Here is a 14,772-nt window from a genome sequence, read left to right as displayed (position 1 = left end):
CCCGCGTCTGCGGGACTCAGCATTCCATTTCAGTGGAGCAAAGTCCCCTCAGTCCCTCAGTCCTATGGCTTGAGGGACTGAGGGGTTGTGCCTCCAGGACGCTCTGAGCCAGCACAGCGGGGCAGCTAGTTTGCTGTTACAATATGATGGTCAAACATTATCAGCTTTCTAGAGGTGATAAAGAAGCAGCTATAGTCACTCTAGAAAAAAAAACACTCAACACATGAAAATAAAGCTTTTCTTGATTTTCATTATTTGACATACCATGATAGATGAGACCTTCTTTGTAGCATTAAAACTAAATCGTGGGCATTCAGACATTAATTCCACTGAGTTACTTCTCTCTCCCCACCCTTCCCAAATGTTGTGTGATGTTTAGATGACAGAATCCAATGCTCTCGACCTTTGTGTTGGGTAAAGGGGGTCCTGAGTGGAACACACTTTTGAGGTCAGAACTGTGATATTCTTCCTGGGCTGGTCATCATCTCATCCACAAAAAACCTTTGTAATAAACTTTTTACTCAGGCACGTGCCGAGGGAGCTTGGAGGGTTATAAAGGGGGTCCTACAGAGATGGCCTGGCACTGGAGACATCTGCGCTCCAGCTCCATTCCTGGGTCCAGCGAACTCCGTGACCTTGGACAAGGCACCTGTTCTTCCTAATCTCGGCTTCTGTCTCAACAAAGTGGGTAGAATTAGATGGCCCTTAAATCCCAGATTTCACCTCTTAAAGGACAACTGTGTCTCCTCATTTGGGAAGGACAGAGCACCCCGGCTGTTTCCAGGTCACATTTTTTGCTGGCTGACCACCCAGGTGTGAGCAGAGGGCAAAGCAAGGGACCTTAATGGGACCCCTTCATTCGACTCCCACTGACCAAGGAAACTGGTCGTCCAAGTCTCCCTGAGGCAGCTGAGCTGTGTATGTGGAGGGGGTAACACACGACAGTAGCTGGCAATTTTATGGGACGTTTTTCTGAGCTCTAAGCACAGTTCTGTTTTTTGTGTTGGATGCCACCACCAGTCAGCAGGGTGTGTTTTAATTATTATTTTAATTTCATGTTGGCAGAAAGACAATGTCTGATAGTGCCCTTCAAGGGAAAGGCTTCCTTTGGGGGGCCGTTGGAGTCTCTGCACTTTTGGCTCAGGGCTCCCCATGTGCACGAGGCACTTGCTGGTTTCCCCAAACTATACCCCATGCAGTCCTCACCCTACTGCTTGAGGGACTGAGGGGATGTGCCTCCAGGACGCTCTGAGCCAGCACAGCGGGGCAGCTGTGCTGTGGGCACATCCGGTGTCAACAGTAGATGCTAGGACCGGTGTGGACTCCAGGCTACGGTTTATCTGTCGCATCTCACCAGCCACTCAGCCCCAGTGAAGGACTGACTGACAGAGAATACGCAAGCACATGTAACTGAACTATGCACCTTGTCTGGCGTTCTTGAATATCAATGAATTCTAAGGTCAAGAGTCATGTGAACTAAAACACGTCGGTCAAATATTCATTATGTATTTTGTTTAGCGCTTTAAAAATAATTTTTGCCAACATCCCATACTTCGCTCATGATAACAGCAATCCGTTTCTCATATTGAACCCTCCTCCTTTTATAAGTTGCAATAACATAATGGTAAAGGTGTTGACAAACAATTCAAAGTTAAAAAATGCCCAACAGCACTGATAACCAGAGTTTTGCATGTTCACTTCTGAAATATGATGCTAAATCTTTAATTCTGGGCCATAACTAAAAAATTTGTTACAGAAAATCTAATTTAAAAAACCCCCACAATGCTCTAAAAGCCCCCCAAATTAACTAACAATGTTTTCATAGATAAATTTTGTGTCTTTAAGTAAGTACCATAAATAACAAATGTTATTTAATAAAACAAGAGAGTGGAAAGTATAGGGAATAGTAATTACAAGTCCATCAAATCAGGCCATTTCGCATCTGGGTCACATTCATAAAACTTGTATTGGAACCCGGAGGAAATGATCCCCCACTGTTGATTGTGTTTGCTCTTTTTGTATCATATATTTTCTGGAAGTTGCACAGTGCTCATCTGTTTTTATATAAATCTCAAAGATGGTATTTATCCCATATGTTCTTGTGGTAAAGTGATCAAAAAAAATATTCTCAGTACTGACACTCCCTGCCCCGTTCTGAAGGCCCCAAATGTAGTAAATTTGGACTAATTGGGAATTCTACAAAGGGGTTAAAGCATTACCCACTACCAGTCAGGTGGCCATTAGAAATGTTAACCAAATAAAAGCCAGAAACAGGAAGCTAAAAAGCAGGTCCCCACGGCAGGCATGTGTCTTAAATGACATCATCTGTCAAGTTTCCAGCATCTTGTGGCGGTGAACACAGAATGGAGGGCTGTGTTGTGTGAGGACATTACATCCTCATTAGCAGGAATGTTCCTTAAGTACATAACGCGGGATTTTCATTTTAATCACAAGCAGCTACTTGTCGCCGTACTTTCATTAGATAAATACTAAACGTAATTCCACTTACAGAACTCGGTCCTACTCCTGAGAAACCCCATTCAGATGCAATCATAGAATAACAATTTATAGAACAGATCATGCAAAACTTGTGTTGTTTTGTAAACTATTCCGATTTTTTTAAATGCTGAAATCAGTCAACAGAAGTCATCGTCAAAGAGATCTGAATGACACTGTTCGTAGTGTTTGCATGCTAAACAAATGTGAAATCGAGGGAATGGTGAGGGATGAGAATCCCTCCTCTCTGTGCACTAACCAGAGGCAAATCCTCCATCTGCCCAGCCCCAGACCTCCAGGCTGACGTGCAAAGAGGCCACCCCGAGAACCGAGGAATAATTCATCCAGCGCGGTCGCCCGGCCCCAGCCCTGTCTCTAAAACAAAGACTGACAATTGCCCTGAATTATGGATGTACTTTTGTGATATGTAATACAGTTCAGAAGAAAGGTGTTGAGAGCTTTGCACCACTTCACCTCCCATTAGAGGCTAGTCTTGAATGATAATACCAGAAGATGAAACTGGTGCTGAACTATGACCCTCAATTTACAAATCATTTTTCAGAAGAATAAAAAAAAAAGTTTAAACATCTTTTTGGCATTATCTGAATGGGCGGAATCTTTCATGCTTGTTTCCTGAGATTAAATGCAAACAGCCTGTGCTGTGGTTCCTTAGTTTGGGGAGAGAGAAAACATGAGGGTTTCAGATTAGCTTTTATTTCAAACCTGGGTGTTTGAAAAAAATACTTTTTTTTTTTTTTTTTTACATAGCTGAATTTAGTGTATTCCTTCAAAACACAATAAATTTCTATGCTGTAGCTTAAGGGGTCCATCAGTAAAAAGGTTGGTCTTTCATCTTTATTACCCTCCCATTAAAATGAAAGAAACCGGGACACACTTCAGTTTAGAAGAAGCAATTTAGTTGGCAATGTCCTTCCCCCTCAAGTCTCCACGAAGGGAGCAGTGCATTTCTGCTTACATTTCACACGTCACACGTCTACCTGCTTAAGGAGCAACCGAGCCAGCAGACGCACACTACGTTCAATTTAATAATATTCTCTGATGAGACGATCTGAGGGACACGATTTTCCGTGACTAGCCATTTCCGGTGGTTACGTTCACGAAAGCTGTCCCCTTCCCTTGTGTGTTTGTGTATCTGAAAGCCAGGCTGAGTCCCTCTCTCTTCTGCCACAGCCGCTAGGACTGAAAGGGACAGATTAATAACCAAGCCCCGCACTGGACCGGCTTCCCTTGTCCCCTGCACCGGTAACCCTCTGCTATAATGAGGACACAAAGAGCCTCGCATCAGGCCGCTACCCTCCCTCATAACTCACAGGCCCGCGGTGGCAATAGCCTCCAGTGCCATTTGTCTTTAGTGCAGTTGTGACACTTCGGCATGATCCATAATTTGGCAGCTATTTACCGTGACATTTCCCTTCAGTGCAGCCATAACATTCAGTGAAGCCGTGATTTGGTCCCATTTACCATATAAATTGTATTGTTGTGCATGCATGCTAGCAGCGACATTAGGTACCTGAAAATGAGTAAATCTTGTAAAACAGATACGAACAGCTATGGGGCAGTAGCATTCCCTTGCTCCTCAGACGGAAGGCAAGAACATTTAAATATGGTCACCAAGTTTTCTGGACCTCTAATTGTCTTCCTATTTATTTATCACGTGAGAGATGCGGAAACCCCGGGCTGTGAAATCATCTGGCGGGCTCTGCCTTCGATCAGAGAGGCACCGTGGGATTTCCTAGTTCACAAGGAAGGCTGCAGCCGCCTTTGGTGAGCTGAAGGTTAGCAGGCGGGCAGATCAGCTCCAGGCAGGATTCAGAAGAGAAGGCACTCGACTGGTTGCGTTCATGTGTGATATCAGGTGCCCAGGACAAGAGGCATCTCACTGCACCAGAACCTGGGAGAAGTCAAACGGAAACCTAGGAGCAGGGGCTGCTATTGTTCCCATGATTAGAGATGAAACACACCTTCCAGGCCAGACAGCCTGACACAGAGCCGGTGTGTTATTACTGTAGATCTTGGTCCCGACTGTGCGGGGCGCAGTCTGCTCTGTTCTGCCCCGGCGGCCGCAAGGACCCTCCCGCAGTGTGCCCAGAGTGGCCTGCCCTTGCGTGGCCCACATTCTGTTAGGTGGACCTCATTGTGGATGGGACACACACCTTTCCTGGGCATGTATTAAGTTCTTAAAGCCCCCGAATCTGTCGTCCCCTCTCCCGACCTTGCTTTTTGTCTGTGTAAGTTTTCAGCACTGATTTGCTTCTTAAGGGAGGAGTGAAATTTTCCATTCCACATGTGCCTCACAGGCACAAAAGCCTCCAATACAACTGACTTCTTTTAGATAGGTCTGTATTCACTTAATCATTTTTGCTAATAATCTAACAAAATCAAAGTTTTGGAAGAATCCCTCCAAATTTCTGTTTGGATAGTTGGCTAGTGATTTATAGGCTACAAAGGGCCATTTCCTCAGAATGTGCACTCGGAAATAGGGCTGATATTTGTGGTATCTCTCATTTATTAACTACTCATTAGCCCAAGACCAAACTCTCCCAAAGCAAAGAATTTGTGAACTATTTTTAAGACCAATTTTAAAATCTCATCAAGCTGAAGACATACTGATTTGATCAGCTCTCCCATCAGGAATTAATTTAGTTCCCAGGAACAATAAAATCTGGAATGAGACTGTCCATGACCAAAGGGTTGAATGTAAAGGTTTTACCTCTGAGCCAGGGAGGGAAGTTTTATTAGCACTTTTTTTTTTTTTTTTCAAGAGAAGGGTAAAAAAAGAAAAAAGGGAAGAAAAAGAGAAACCTGTTGTAACACCTTACTTTCGTTTTAAGAAATATTATCTCCATTAATGACTGAAAATAAATTGATTTGAGTGATTTGGAAGCATCAAGTACCCACTTTCTTTCTCTTCTGATTTATGCCATTGTTTGGTTTTTACAGCTTGCTGTTGACAGGGTGAGGTAATTCAACTACAATCTTCCCCGTGTTTTTCCCCATGTACATGTAATCGACAGCCCGGAACACGGACTCCAGGCCAGTAAACCTGCCCTCTGTGGACAGGTCGCCCAGGTCCACCTGGCACACGAGGTCTCCACTGGTACACATCTTGACCAAGTGGTCCATGGATGCTCTGTACTCAGAGAGGTAATGGTTTAGAAAGAAGCCCTGGATGCTGGCAGATTTCTTCAGCAGTTTGGCGGGTAATGTTCCTGCTTTCACAGGTGAAAGGCCAGTAGGGGTTTGGTAGCCAGAGATAAACCCAATTACTATCAGGCGCCCTTTGGTGGCCAAGGCATCTACTGCCAAGTCAAACATGGCACCCCCCACGGATTCATAGACCACATCCACGCCTCTGGGGTACTCTCGCTTCAGGACGGTACCCACGTGCTCAGTGTTATAGTTGATGGGACGATCGCAGCCAACAGACTTCAGGAAAGCAGACTTCTCATCAGAAGAGCAGGTTCCAATGACGTGGCACCCGGCCTTCTTTGCAAGCTGCACAGCAAACTGGCCTGTCCCCCCAGCCGCGGCCGTCACCAGCACTTTCTTCCCTTCCTTCAGCCCGCCGAGCTCTTTCAGGCAGATGTATGCGGTGGTACCACTTACCAGCAGGGTGAGGTACTCGGGTGTGGCAGAGGGCACTGGGATGGCAATGCTGGCTGGCACCACTGTGTACTCAGCAAAAGAGCCCGGTGACATGTAAGCCACAGTTTGGCCGACTGTGTACCTGGCACTGGCGGAGAGGCCCAAGGCTACCACCTCGCCCACACCTTCGAAACCCGTATCAAAGGGGGTCTTGACTGAAGGGTCATATCGTCCTGCTGAGTAGTTGATATCAGATGCATTAACACCGATAAATCTAGAAGAAAACAATCACAAAAATATATTAAGGTGTTTTGTTCTCAAGGCCTTTATAGTCCACTTCAAAAAATCCCTCTAATTCAGTGACTGTGGGGGGCTGGCTAAGTCATACATTCTGATAGAATATGAAAAAACCAGTCCTGATATTCAGTGGAGGAAAAGAAATTAAATGAGTATTTAGTTCAACAGTGATTGGCAACCAGAGTTTTGCTGTCATCAGTTTAGAAATAATTTCAATCACTTTAAAACATCAAGTTATTTATTTCACATGTCACTTATTTCCCTCCTCTTTCTTTCAAAAGGAGAAATAAATCAAAAACAAAAAAACACCCCAAATATGTCAGGAAGCCTTCTTATCCACAAACTGCACTGGAGCTGAGTTGGAAATTAATTGGCCTCTTAACAAAGATGTTAAAAACAACAGTGGGATAAAATATATTCAACCAAGTACACTAGTATTGATTTTGGCCACAATTTAACACTTCAGATAATAATAGTAATGACAATGATATTATTGAAGATTGATGGAATGTGCAAGGTCATTACTGCAGGGTTTGTTTCAAAACATTGTTAGAGTGGCTGCAGCAAATTTTCTTTCTGATGTAACGATGTCCAGTGTGAAAATATGCACTTTGATTAATTGAACAAAAATTGTCTCATAAGGGGAGAGAGATTTTATGGAACATTCAACATTTTACAGTCCTTTTCAGATGAAAAGGAAAGCATATCGTCACCCTATTTTCCCTCAACAAGAAGCAGAGACGTAAGTTGATTAATACCAGATGATTAGTTTCACTTTGGTATCCAGAGTCAATCTAATTGCGAGGCCAGTGCTTTTACCAGCTTTTTTTCATCTTGGTATACCTCATAACAGAAATATCCTGGTACATAAGGGGAAAAAAACACAAGTCGTCAACTAAGAATGTCAGGAGGTGGCTTAGACACATAATGGAGGACCCTAAAAATGTCATTTCCACCTGTAATGAAGTGAAAGGATGGTGTTATCTGGTGGCAGGAGCAAAGCTGGTAAGTAGGTCATTTTAAAATAATTCACTTTTAATTTAACTTAATAAACCACAACTGCTCTGTACCAGGACCCGCTTCCATAGGTCTATCAGTGATACTTTGCTCTTAAAAATGCTCCCTGATGCTTCTGCCTTGTGTATCTACAACACTGAAAGCTCTCTGCATATTGTAGAAGGAAGCAGGAAACCATTTCTTTCTAGCTCATCAGGCAGCTTTCAGAAGTGAGCATACCACACAGCCTCCCTGAATTCTAAGAGCCATAGCATTCCATACCCATAAAGGATATGCAGTAATGAGAAATGGGGAAATGGTTTTTGCAGGTTTCCCATTTGGCATTATTTGGCATTTAATGCCAAGATGCTTGTATTCTATTTGGGGAGGAGCGGGGAGGCTGCTCTCTCTCTCCTTGAATTTTACTCAGTTCTCAAGGCCCCGTCTTTGGAAAAAGGGCCAGCTTCCCCAGAGCAGAGCCAGCTGCCTGTCTTCCTAGAAGCAGCCAGGGCCCAGCCCAGCTGCAGCGCCTCTCCCTCTCTGGGACCCAGCCTAGGCTGTAAGGCAAACTCCCTCCGGGAAGGCTTCCCGCGGTGAAAGTGAAGTGAGGTTTGCTTGAGAAGTGGGGAGTCCACAATTAACCCTTCCCAGCCCCCTCCAGTCTGGTCCCTCTGGCGTTTCTACACCCTCCACTGGAGAGGCGCCTTTCTTGTGTGGGGAGACCCCGCCTAGGACTCGGAGGGACTCCACGGTGCTGGCCAGCCCCTGGGGTCCCTCCCCACACCCCACTTAGGACCCGTGAGCAGAAAAGCGGTGCTGGGGGAGGACTCAGCCCCAGCTCGCCTCCTCCCCAGGCTGTGGTTTACCACTTCCAAGAGGAGAGGTGGGAAACTCAACAGCGCACATATCAGGAGAAACGAATAGAGAGGACATGCACGCCACAGGGGACAGAGGGCCAAGTGTGTGCTTGGTGGTGGCGGTGGGGGGAGGGGGCAGTGGGGCGCTGCTGGGAGCTGAGGTGGCTGCATCGATCAGCAGAAGCTTTTAGAGTTTTCCACGGGGGCTTTGCCTAAAACATCAAGTCAGATGTTGTGGTTGAGCCCGGCGCTGCTCTGAGCAGGGACAGGACACCCGCAGGCTCACCGCAGCCCCCGTCCAGGTGGCCTCCGATCTCCGTCTCCCCGAGGCCCCCTGGTGCGCCAGGGTCTGCCTGCTGGGTGCCAGCAGTCAGTGCTTCCCCGACAGCCTCCCTTGCACTTGAGGGCTGCTTCTGACTGCCCGACCCTCTGGTCCCGCGTGGCTTCTCCACCGCCATCAACTAGAGGCAGGATCAATGTCTCCCACTCCAGGAGCGGGCTGGGGCAGTGCTGCCAGCACTGGGGTGAGGGGCCGTGGCCCAGGTCCGCACCCGGGACCTCGGCCTCCAGGGCTAGGCAGGGGTCCTGCGGGTGCGCCCACCATGGAGCTCCAGCCCAGGGCAGGACAAGTTCTGGGGTAGCCCTGAGCACCCTGCGTGGCTAGGCGCAAAGCCCGTGGACAGAGAACCGCTAGAGGCTGGACCATGACCTTGGCTTCCTAGACACCCCCATATTTCGTGACCCCTCCTCCCAACCGCCCTGCCGTCTTCTAAATCGCCTGCATAGTGGTGAAGGAATCTCGGGCTAGTGGCGAATCTAGATTCTCCAAACCTCGCCCTCACCGGTGTCTCCCCGCCTCTGGCGTGGCCCCCGCCTTTCCCCAGACCCCCGTTTTGAGACTGGGAGGCCCCCCCCAGGGTGGTGGGGACCCGCCAGGGCCCCGATGCGCCTAGGTCCTTACCTGGGCTTTGGGAAGAGCTGCCTGGGGGGTCCGGAGCCCTTGAGCTCCACTTCACCAGAAACAAGTTCAAGAGCAGCGGCGCCATGGAACAGGGGGGCCCGGGTCCGGAGCAGGGGACAGGAAGTGGGAGCGAGAGGGGAAAGACCACTGGGAAGGATGCGCGCGCTGGGAGGCTCCCCTTGTGCCCCTTTAATTTAAAATATGTGCTTTTAATGAGGGTTCCAGCAATCCGACGGCAGGATCCACTAAAAAGAATGTCGAATGTCGAGAAACCTCAGGACGAGGCGGGCTTTCCCCCAATACAGACCCTTCTAGAGTCGCCTGTTTATTTATATTAAAAAGTGCTGAGCCCCTTCGTCATGTTTATTGTGAAACAGGGCAGTCCTGCGGGGCGGAGGGGGATGCTTTCTCTGAACAAAACCCAAGGCGAAGATTCTAGTCTGAAGCAAATGCCTTCAATACTGGGAGACAAAGTCGTCCAAACCAGATACTTATTTTAAAAATAAATAAATAAAAAGAAAGAAAGAAAAAAAGAAAAAAAAGAGAAAAACAATTTGGCCTGGAGAATCCGAAGAAATACTACTGTTCCCCTCCCATGAGCAACAAACCCTTTATCAAAAAGCGCCTTCCCCATCCCCTCCCCCTTCTCTTTTCCCTCCCCGCAAACTCTTAGCCCCATTATCTTACACAGGAGCAGAAAATCGTTAGAAATATTTAGAAACGAAATAATGTGTCATTATGGTACTAAAAATGCTAAAAATAGCGCTCAAACTGACTTCACCAGAGGGTGTCTTACTCCCTTTCTTTTTCTTTTCTGAGATCGGGTAATGGAGAGGACACTAAAGTTGTCCTGGGAGGTATGAAACAGGAAGGTGAGAACTATAGAAAGGAACATCAATTGTAGGTCTATGGGGAGTTTATGTACCCTTCTCACACCTTTCCTAAATGGTGAACTTGATTATTCTAATGGTTGTGGAGCTAAAAAGCACTTCCCTCTCTGCGAAGAAAAAAATCTGTATTTTCTGTTGAAATGTTATGAGATGTGTAAATGGTTCAAGTGAAAGAAAAAGTCAGACCTCCACACACCTTTCCAAATAAGTAAATTTGGGATTAATCTATTCATTCCAGAGGAATTTTATCATGATAAAAAGGAGAAGCATATGCATAAAATTTTAATGTAATTAACACTGTTCTGGGGAGATTTGGCCTAGAATTAAGATGAACTAACCTTTAGTGAATTATTAAGCCTCTATTCTTAAAAAGAGAGAGAGGGAGAGAGTCTGTAAAATGCCACCTCCGTTGACCTTGCGTGCAAGAATAAAGGCTTTTCCTACAATTGGGGGATAGGAGCAGGTTTGCCAGCAGAGTAGGGAAGAGGGGAGGCAGAGGTTCCGCCCCCTCCCAACACACAGAAAACTGGCTCCATTTTCTTTCTGTTGTGGGCATCAAGGTAGAAGTTAGAGGTCAAGTTGTATATATCAATATACTATTTATATTAAAGAGATTCTTGGCATAGGTGGAGGGGAAAAGGCATGGATCTTAAAGCAACCCAAACTGATGAGCTCCAAACATGAGAGCCGGTGGTCCAGAGCACGGACCTGGAGTCCAAGACTCAAGCTAGTGATGCAGCGCCAGGGGTGCCCGGACACCCAGTGGGGAAGGGGAAGGGGACGGTGACGGGGGACTGTGAGTGTGAAGGGAGAGGAGTCTCAGGAGGGGGGCATCCTAGGAGTTGATGTATACTCTTGGGGGAGAGGCCAGGAAAGCACCAAGGCCCGGTTGGAGCAACCTCCACCCAAGGCGCTGGAGGGTGGTCCCAACCTCGCTGCGGCCAGTAGTGCTAACCACTCCCCACCCCCACCACTGCCAGGCTCAGTGGCCTCCTCCCCATCCGATACCCCCTTTCTAAAAGGCGTTTTACTCAAGCAGCTGTGTGTGTTTACATCACTGATCAATCAATAGTGCACTTCATCAGAAAAAGGAAACAAAAGCCTATGTGAAACTTTTTGCCTGTTCAAGTCTGTTTGGAGCTTTTCAGCCTGGGGCTCATATCAGCTTCTAGCAAGTTACTCGTGTGTTTTGTATTTCTGAACACACACAAGCCCTCCTTTTTATCTTGGCAGGACCCATGTCCTGAACAGCCCTAACACTGCATCCCATAATCAAGAAATCCTCCGAAGCTCTGTTTCCACCGTAGCAAACTTTTTAAAGGACACACACATCCCGCCTCTACTCGATCCCATCCTTGGTTCACTAAATTTTTACATTTTCAACACGTTTCCAAAAGTTTTATATTGAGATCAGAATTCTTCAGTCTTACAATATTATTTGGAAGGCTGAGATGAATCTCCAAAATGGACTCATTAAACGTTGCACCAAGCTACTCATTGCAGGGGGGCTGAGAGTACTTCCTTGCACACAATTTACAGCACAGTTACTTTCAGAACTTTCTCCTCCCTTTGGAGTATTATGCAACCTGATACATGCAATACTGTAACCCCTCCGACTGCCCGAGCAGGCGGAGGAGTCCTGCTCTTGCGAAGGGGATGGAGGAACCAGGCACGCCCCGCCTGCAAGGTCCGCGGGGAGTGGACCCACCCGGAGAGACCCGAGGGCCTGGCTCCACGGAGTAAGATCCCGTTCCTTCCTGTTGCCTCACCAGTTACCAAAGATTACTGAGGCGGAAACACATTAAGGTGAGGAGTGTAGGGGAGGAAAAGACAGAGGTCAGGCAAGCAGTGTCCCCGAAGGTCTGCAGAACGTGCGGGCAAATGCAGCCATTCCTCCGCCCCAGACGCTCAGCACGCGCGCCACACGCCTGTCGTTACACTCCGGGGCACGGACAACAGTCACACATCACTGACAACACGCAGACGACACCAGCGAGGTGCACACCAACACACTCAAAGACAGGCTCTGCCATTGCGAGGCTACTGCCAACCTGGAGCGGACAGGAAAACCAGCCTGGTCCCCGGCCTCCTTTCTTCAAAGCACGTTACCTAAAGGTCGCAGCTTGGGTCCAGGCTGTTCCTGCTCCACCCTAAAGATTATGTGAACGCAGGAGCCCTGGGTGCGCGCGGGTGGGCCAAGCGGGAAGCCTCGGCTTCTGGGTCCCCTCGGTTTTATTTCGGGAGCGGGAGGGGGAGGAGGGAATACTGGGGGAGGGGAGGGGAATCCCAAATTAAAATAACCCCCAGTTATGAGGACGTTCGGTGGCATCGGATATTCACAACAGCAACAGTCACATTACATTCGCCTTCGCCAGATGGCGGCGGGTTCAACTTCCCGGAATCTCGCAAAGTCAGGCTGTGCACCCGAGCGCGCTGGGGTGTGGGGACGAAGGCGAACGGGACAGCCCGGGAGAGGTGGGGCCGGGGCGAGGGCGCGCGCCGGGCTCACCGGTTTCGAACGAGGAGGTCTCCGTCCCCGGGGAGTGGCACGGGGCAGTCCCGGCGCAGGGTGACGGCCTCGCGGAAGTTGGGGCTCAGCCGAGTCACCACCAGCTTTTGCATGGCGCAGGGGATGGCGGAACCCTGGAAGTCCAGGAAGTGGCGGGAATACGACATGTCCACGATAGTTCGGGCCGCGGCGAGCGCCAGCCGCAGCATAATCCGCGCCACCGCCTGCTTTCTGAGCCGCTGCAGGCCAAGGTCGCGACCAGCCCGGGCAGCTGAGTTCGGCTTGGCGCGGGCGGAGCCGGTGGGTCCGCCCCTCCTCCGGCCCTCGCCCTCCCCTCGGCTCCCCCCCTTCCCCCCTGCGCTTGGCGCCCGCTCCCCCTCAGGCGCGCAGCTCCCGGAGTCCTCGCAGCCCCCGGAGTTCCCGGACGCGCCACCCCCAGGGTCCTGGCCGGAGGATCGCAGCCGCCCCGGTAGCTGCTCCTTTAATCTTTTTGTTTTGGTTTGAATCTGATCGGCGCAGACTGGCCAGGGAGCCTCTTCGCCCTCCCCCTTCCTCCGGCGCCGGGGAGGCACCGGATATCCCCACCCTCTCCACGCTCTAAAAGCCGGATTTGACTACTCTAAAGGGTGAGGGGGGCGCTGAGGGGTCCCGTGTGTCCCACGTTCACCGCGGCCGGGAGCCGGCGGCAGCTCCGGGCATTCTCGGAGGCGCGCCGGCCGGTGGCCGGCACAGGCGCCTCCCCTTCCCGTGCGAAGCGTTCACTTCCTTGCAAGGTGGTACGAATCAACCCCGAGCGCGGCCGGGGCGGCGGGGCACGGCCGGGTCCCTGAGCCGCGTGGGGATCCCTTGCTGTTGGTGAGCGCATTCAAGCACTGAACTGGGGGCGGGGAGGGGGCGCTCAGTGCCCCCTCTGAGCCCCAGGCTCCTGGTCCGCTGTCCCCCAAACGCCTTGCTCACATCTCTGCCCCCTCAGTTTGCCCCATATAAGTTGTATGAACTAAGCCATTTCACTTATTTTGGCCTAGATTTCGTATTTTTCCATGACTTTTTAAAGTAGCCTCTCTACAAGACAGATACAGGTTACCCACTGGGAGAGAACACACATATTGGAAACCAGAGGGCCAAATTCCCAGAGCACATAAACATTTTAAACTTCTAGGTGGGGATGCTGAAGGACTTAATTGAATTGGAGACGTTGCAATGATGTATGAAGACCTCATTTTATAACCCAGCTAGAGAGAGCTGCAGTTGCAGTGTGTCAATTTTCTCCCTAATTGTCTGTATTGACCAAATAATCAATTTACTTTTCATAGAGGGACCAAATTAAATATTTTCCACATTTTCGTGTGATGAGCTAAGTCCATCTTGAATTTTTTATTAAAGGAATACGTTTCAATTTAAAAACCTCTTGCTTTCCACTTAACCCATGAATTACTAAAATATAAAAGCCACCCATCCCCAATCAAATTTAACTCCCAAACTAAGACTGCAAAGGTGACACAGGTATTTTTATCTTAAATGTAGGACATTCTTCATCCAAGGGTAGTTTATGTCTATGTGGGTATGTGGTATGAATGTACAAGCGGGGGGGGGGGGGGGGGGGCGGGTACTAACAGGTTTAAAAATCTGCCAGTGTCTACTTAACTTGGCTTTAGAACACATGGTTTTACCTAGTATCAGCCAGTGGATTACAATAACAAACCCCTCAATGTCTTTCTCCAAACTACAATCTTTTATGTTGTGCTGTATTAAGATTTCTTTTTTGTGTCATATTGTTTAGCTCCAGAAAAAACACACACAAAGCAATTAAAAAGATTGACAGGTATGGTTTGTGAGAGACCTATTTGTAATTGTCAGGGTGACGTTGGCGAGAGGAGGAGGAGTAAAAACTGAAGCAGGAAAAGCAGCTCGATGTGTCTGTCTATCAGTTGAGACTGTCTGAAAGCTCTGCGATCGGAATGTGTGTTATATTTCACTGAAAAGAGGAGAGAGCGAGAGTGCATCTCCCTCTCTCCCAGGAGTTTGGGGGGGGGGGAAGAGTCCACGCTCATCTCGCCCACCCAGTGAATGTCGGCTCTGCGCCCCTTTACACACACTCTCTGGGTTGTTGTTGCCTTTTTTTTTTTTTTTGAGTGGGGGGCTTTTGTGTATTTTTCTTTT

The 14,772-nt window shown here is 48.6% G+C and overlaps 2 protein-coding genes across 3 annotated transcripts in view; one reads left to right on the top strand and one right to left on the bottom strand.

The window, feature by feature from the left end:
- Nucleotides 1-1,781: 1,781 nt before the first annotated feature.
- PTGR3 (prostaglandin reductase 3) lies at nucleotides 1,782-12,934 on the bottom strand. The gene is made up of 2 exons (XM_080683455.1): nucleotides 12,613-12,934; nucleotides 1,782-6,376 (listed from the first exon to the last, which is right to left on the bottom strand). The coding sequence occupies exons 1-2, from the start codon at nucleotides 12,819-12,821 to the stop codon at nucleotides 5,452-5,454; spliced, it is 1,134 nt and encodes a 377-aa protein (XP_080539581.1). The 5' UTR covers nucleotides 12,822-12,934; the 3' UTR covers nucleotides 1,782-5,451.
- TSHZ1 (teashirt zinc finger homeobox 1) overlaps nucleotides 11,745-14,772 on the top strand; it is a 72,182-nt gene continuing 69,154 nt past the window's right edge. The window contains exon 1 of one of the 2 annotated variants that reach the window (XM_080683454.1): nucleotides 11,745-11,909. The gene's annotated coding sequence lies outside the window, so the exon portion shown is untranslated. Of the gene's footprint in view, nucleotides 11,910-14,607 lie in introns of those variants that run through there. The other variant, XM_080683453.1, reaches the window with a different exon arrangement.

This window comes from Plecotus auritus, assembly GCF_963455305.1.
Source record: "Plecotus auritus genome assembly, chromosome: 8".
Classification (NCBI taxonomy): Eukaryota; Metazoa; Chordata; class Mammalia; order Chiroptera; family Vespertilionidae; genus Plecotus; species Plecotus auritus.
Note: the sequence above shows the minus strand (reverse complement) of the source record. Positions and strands in the feature narration are given on the sequence as shown.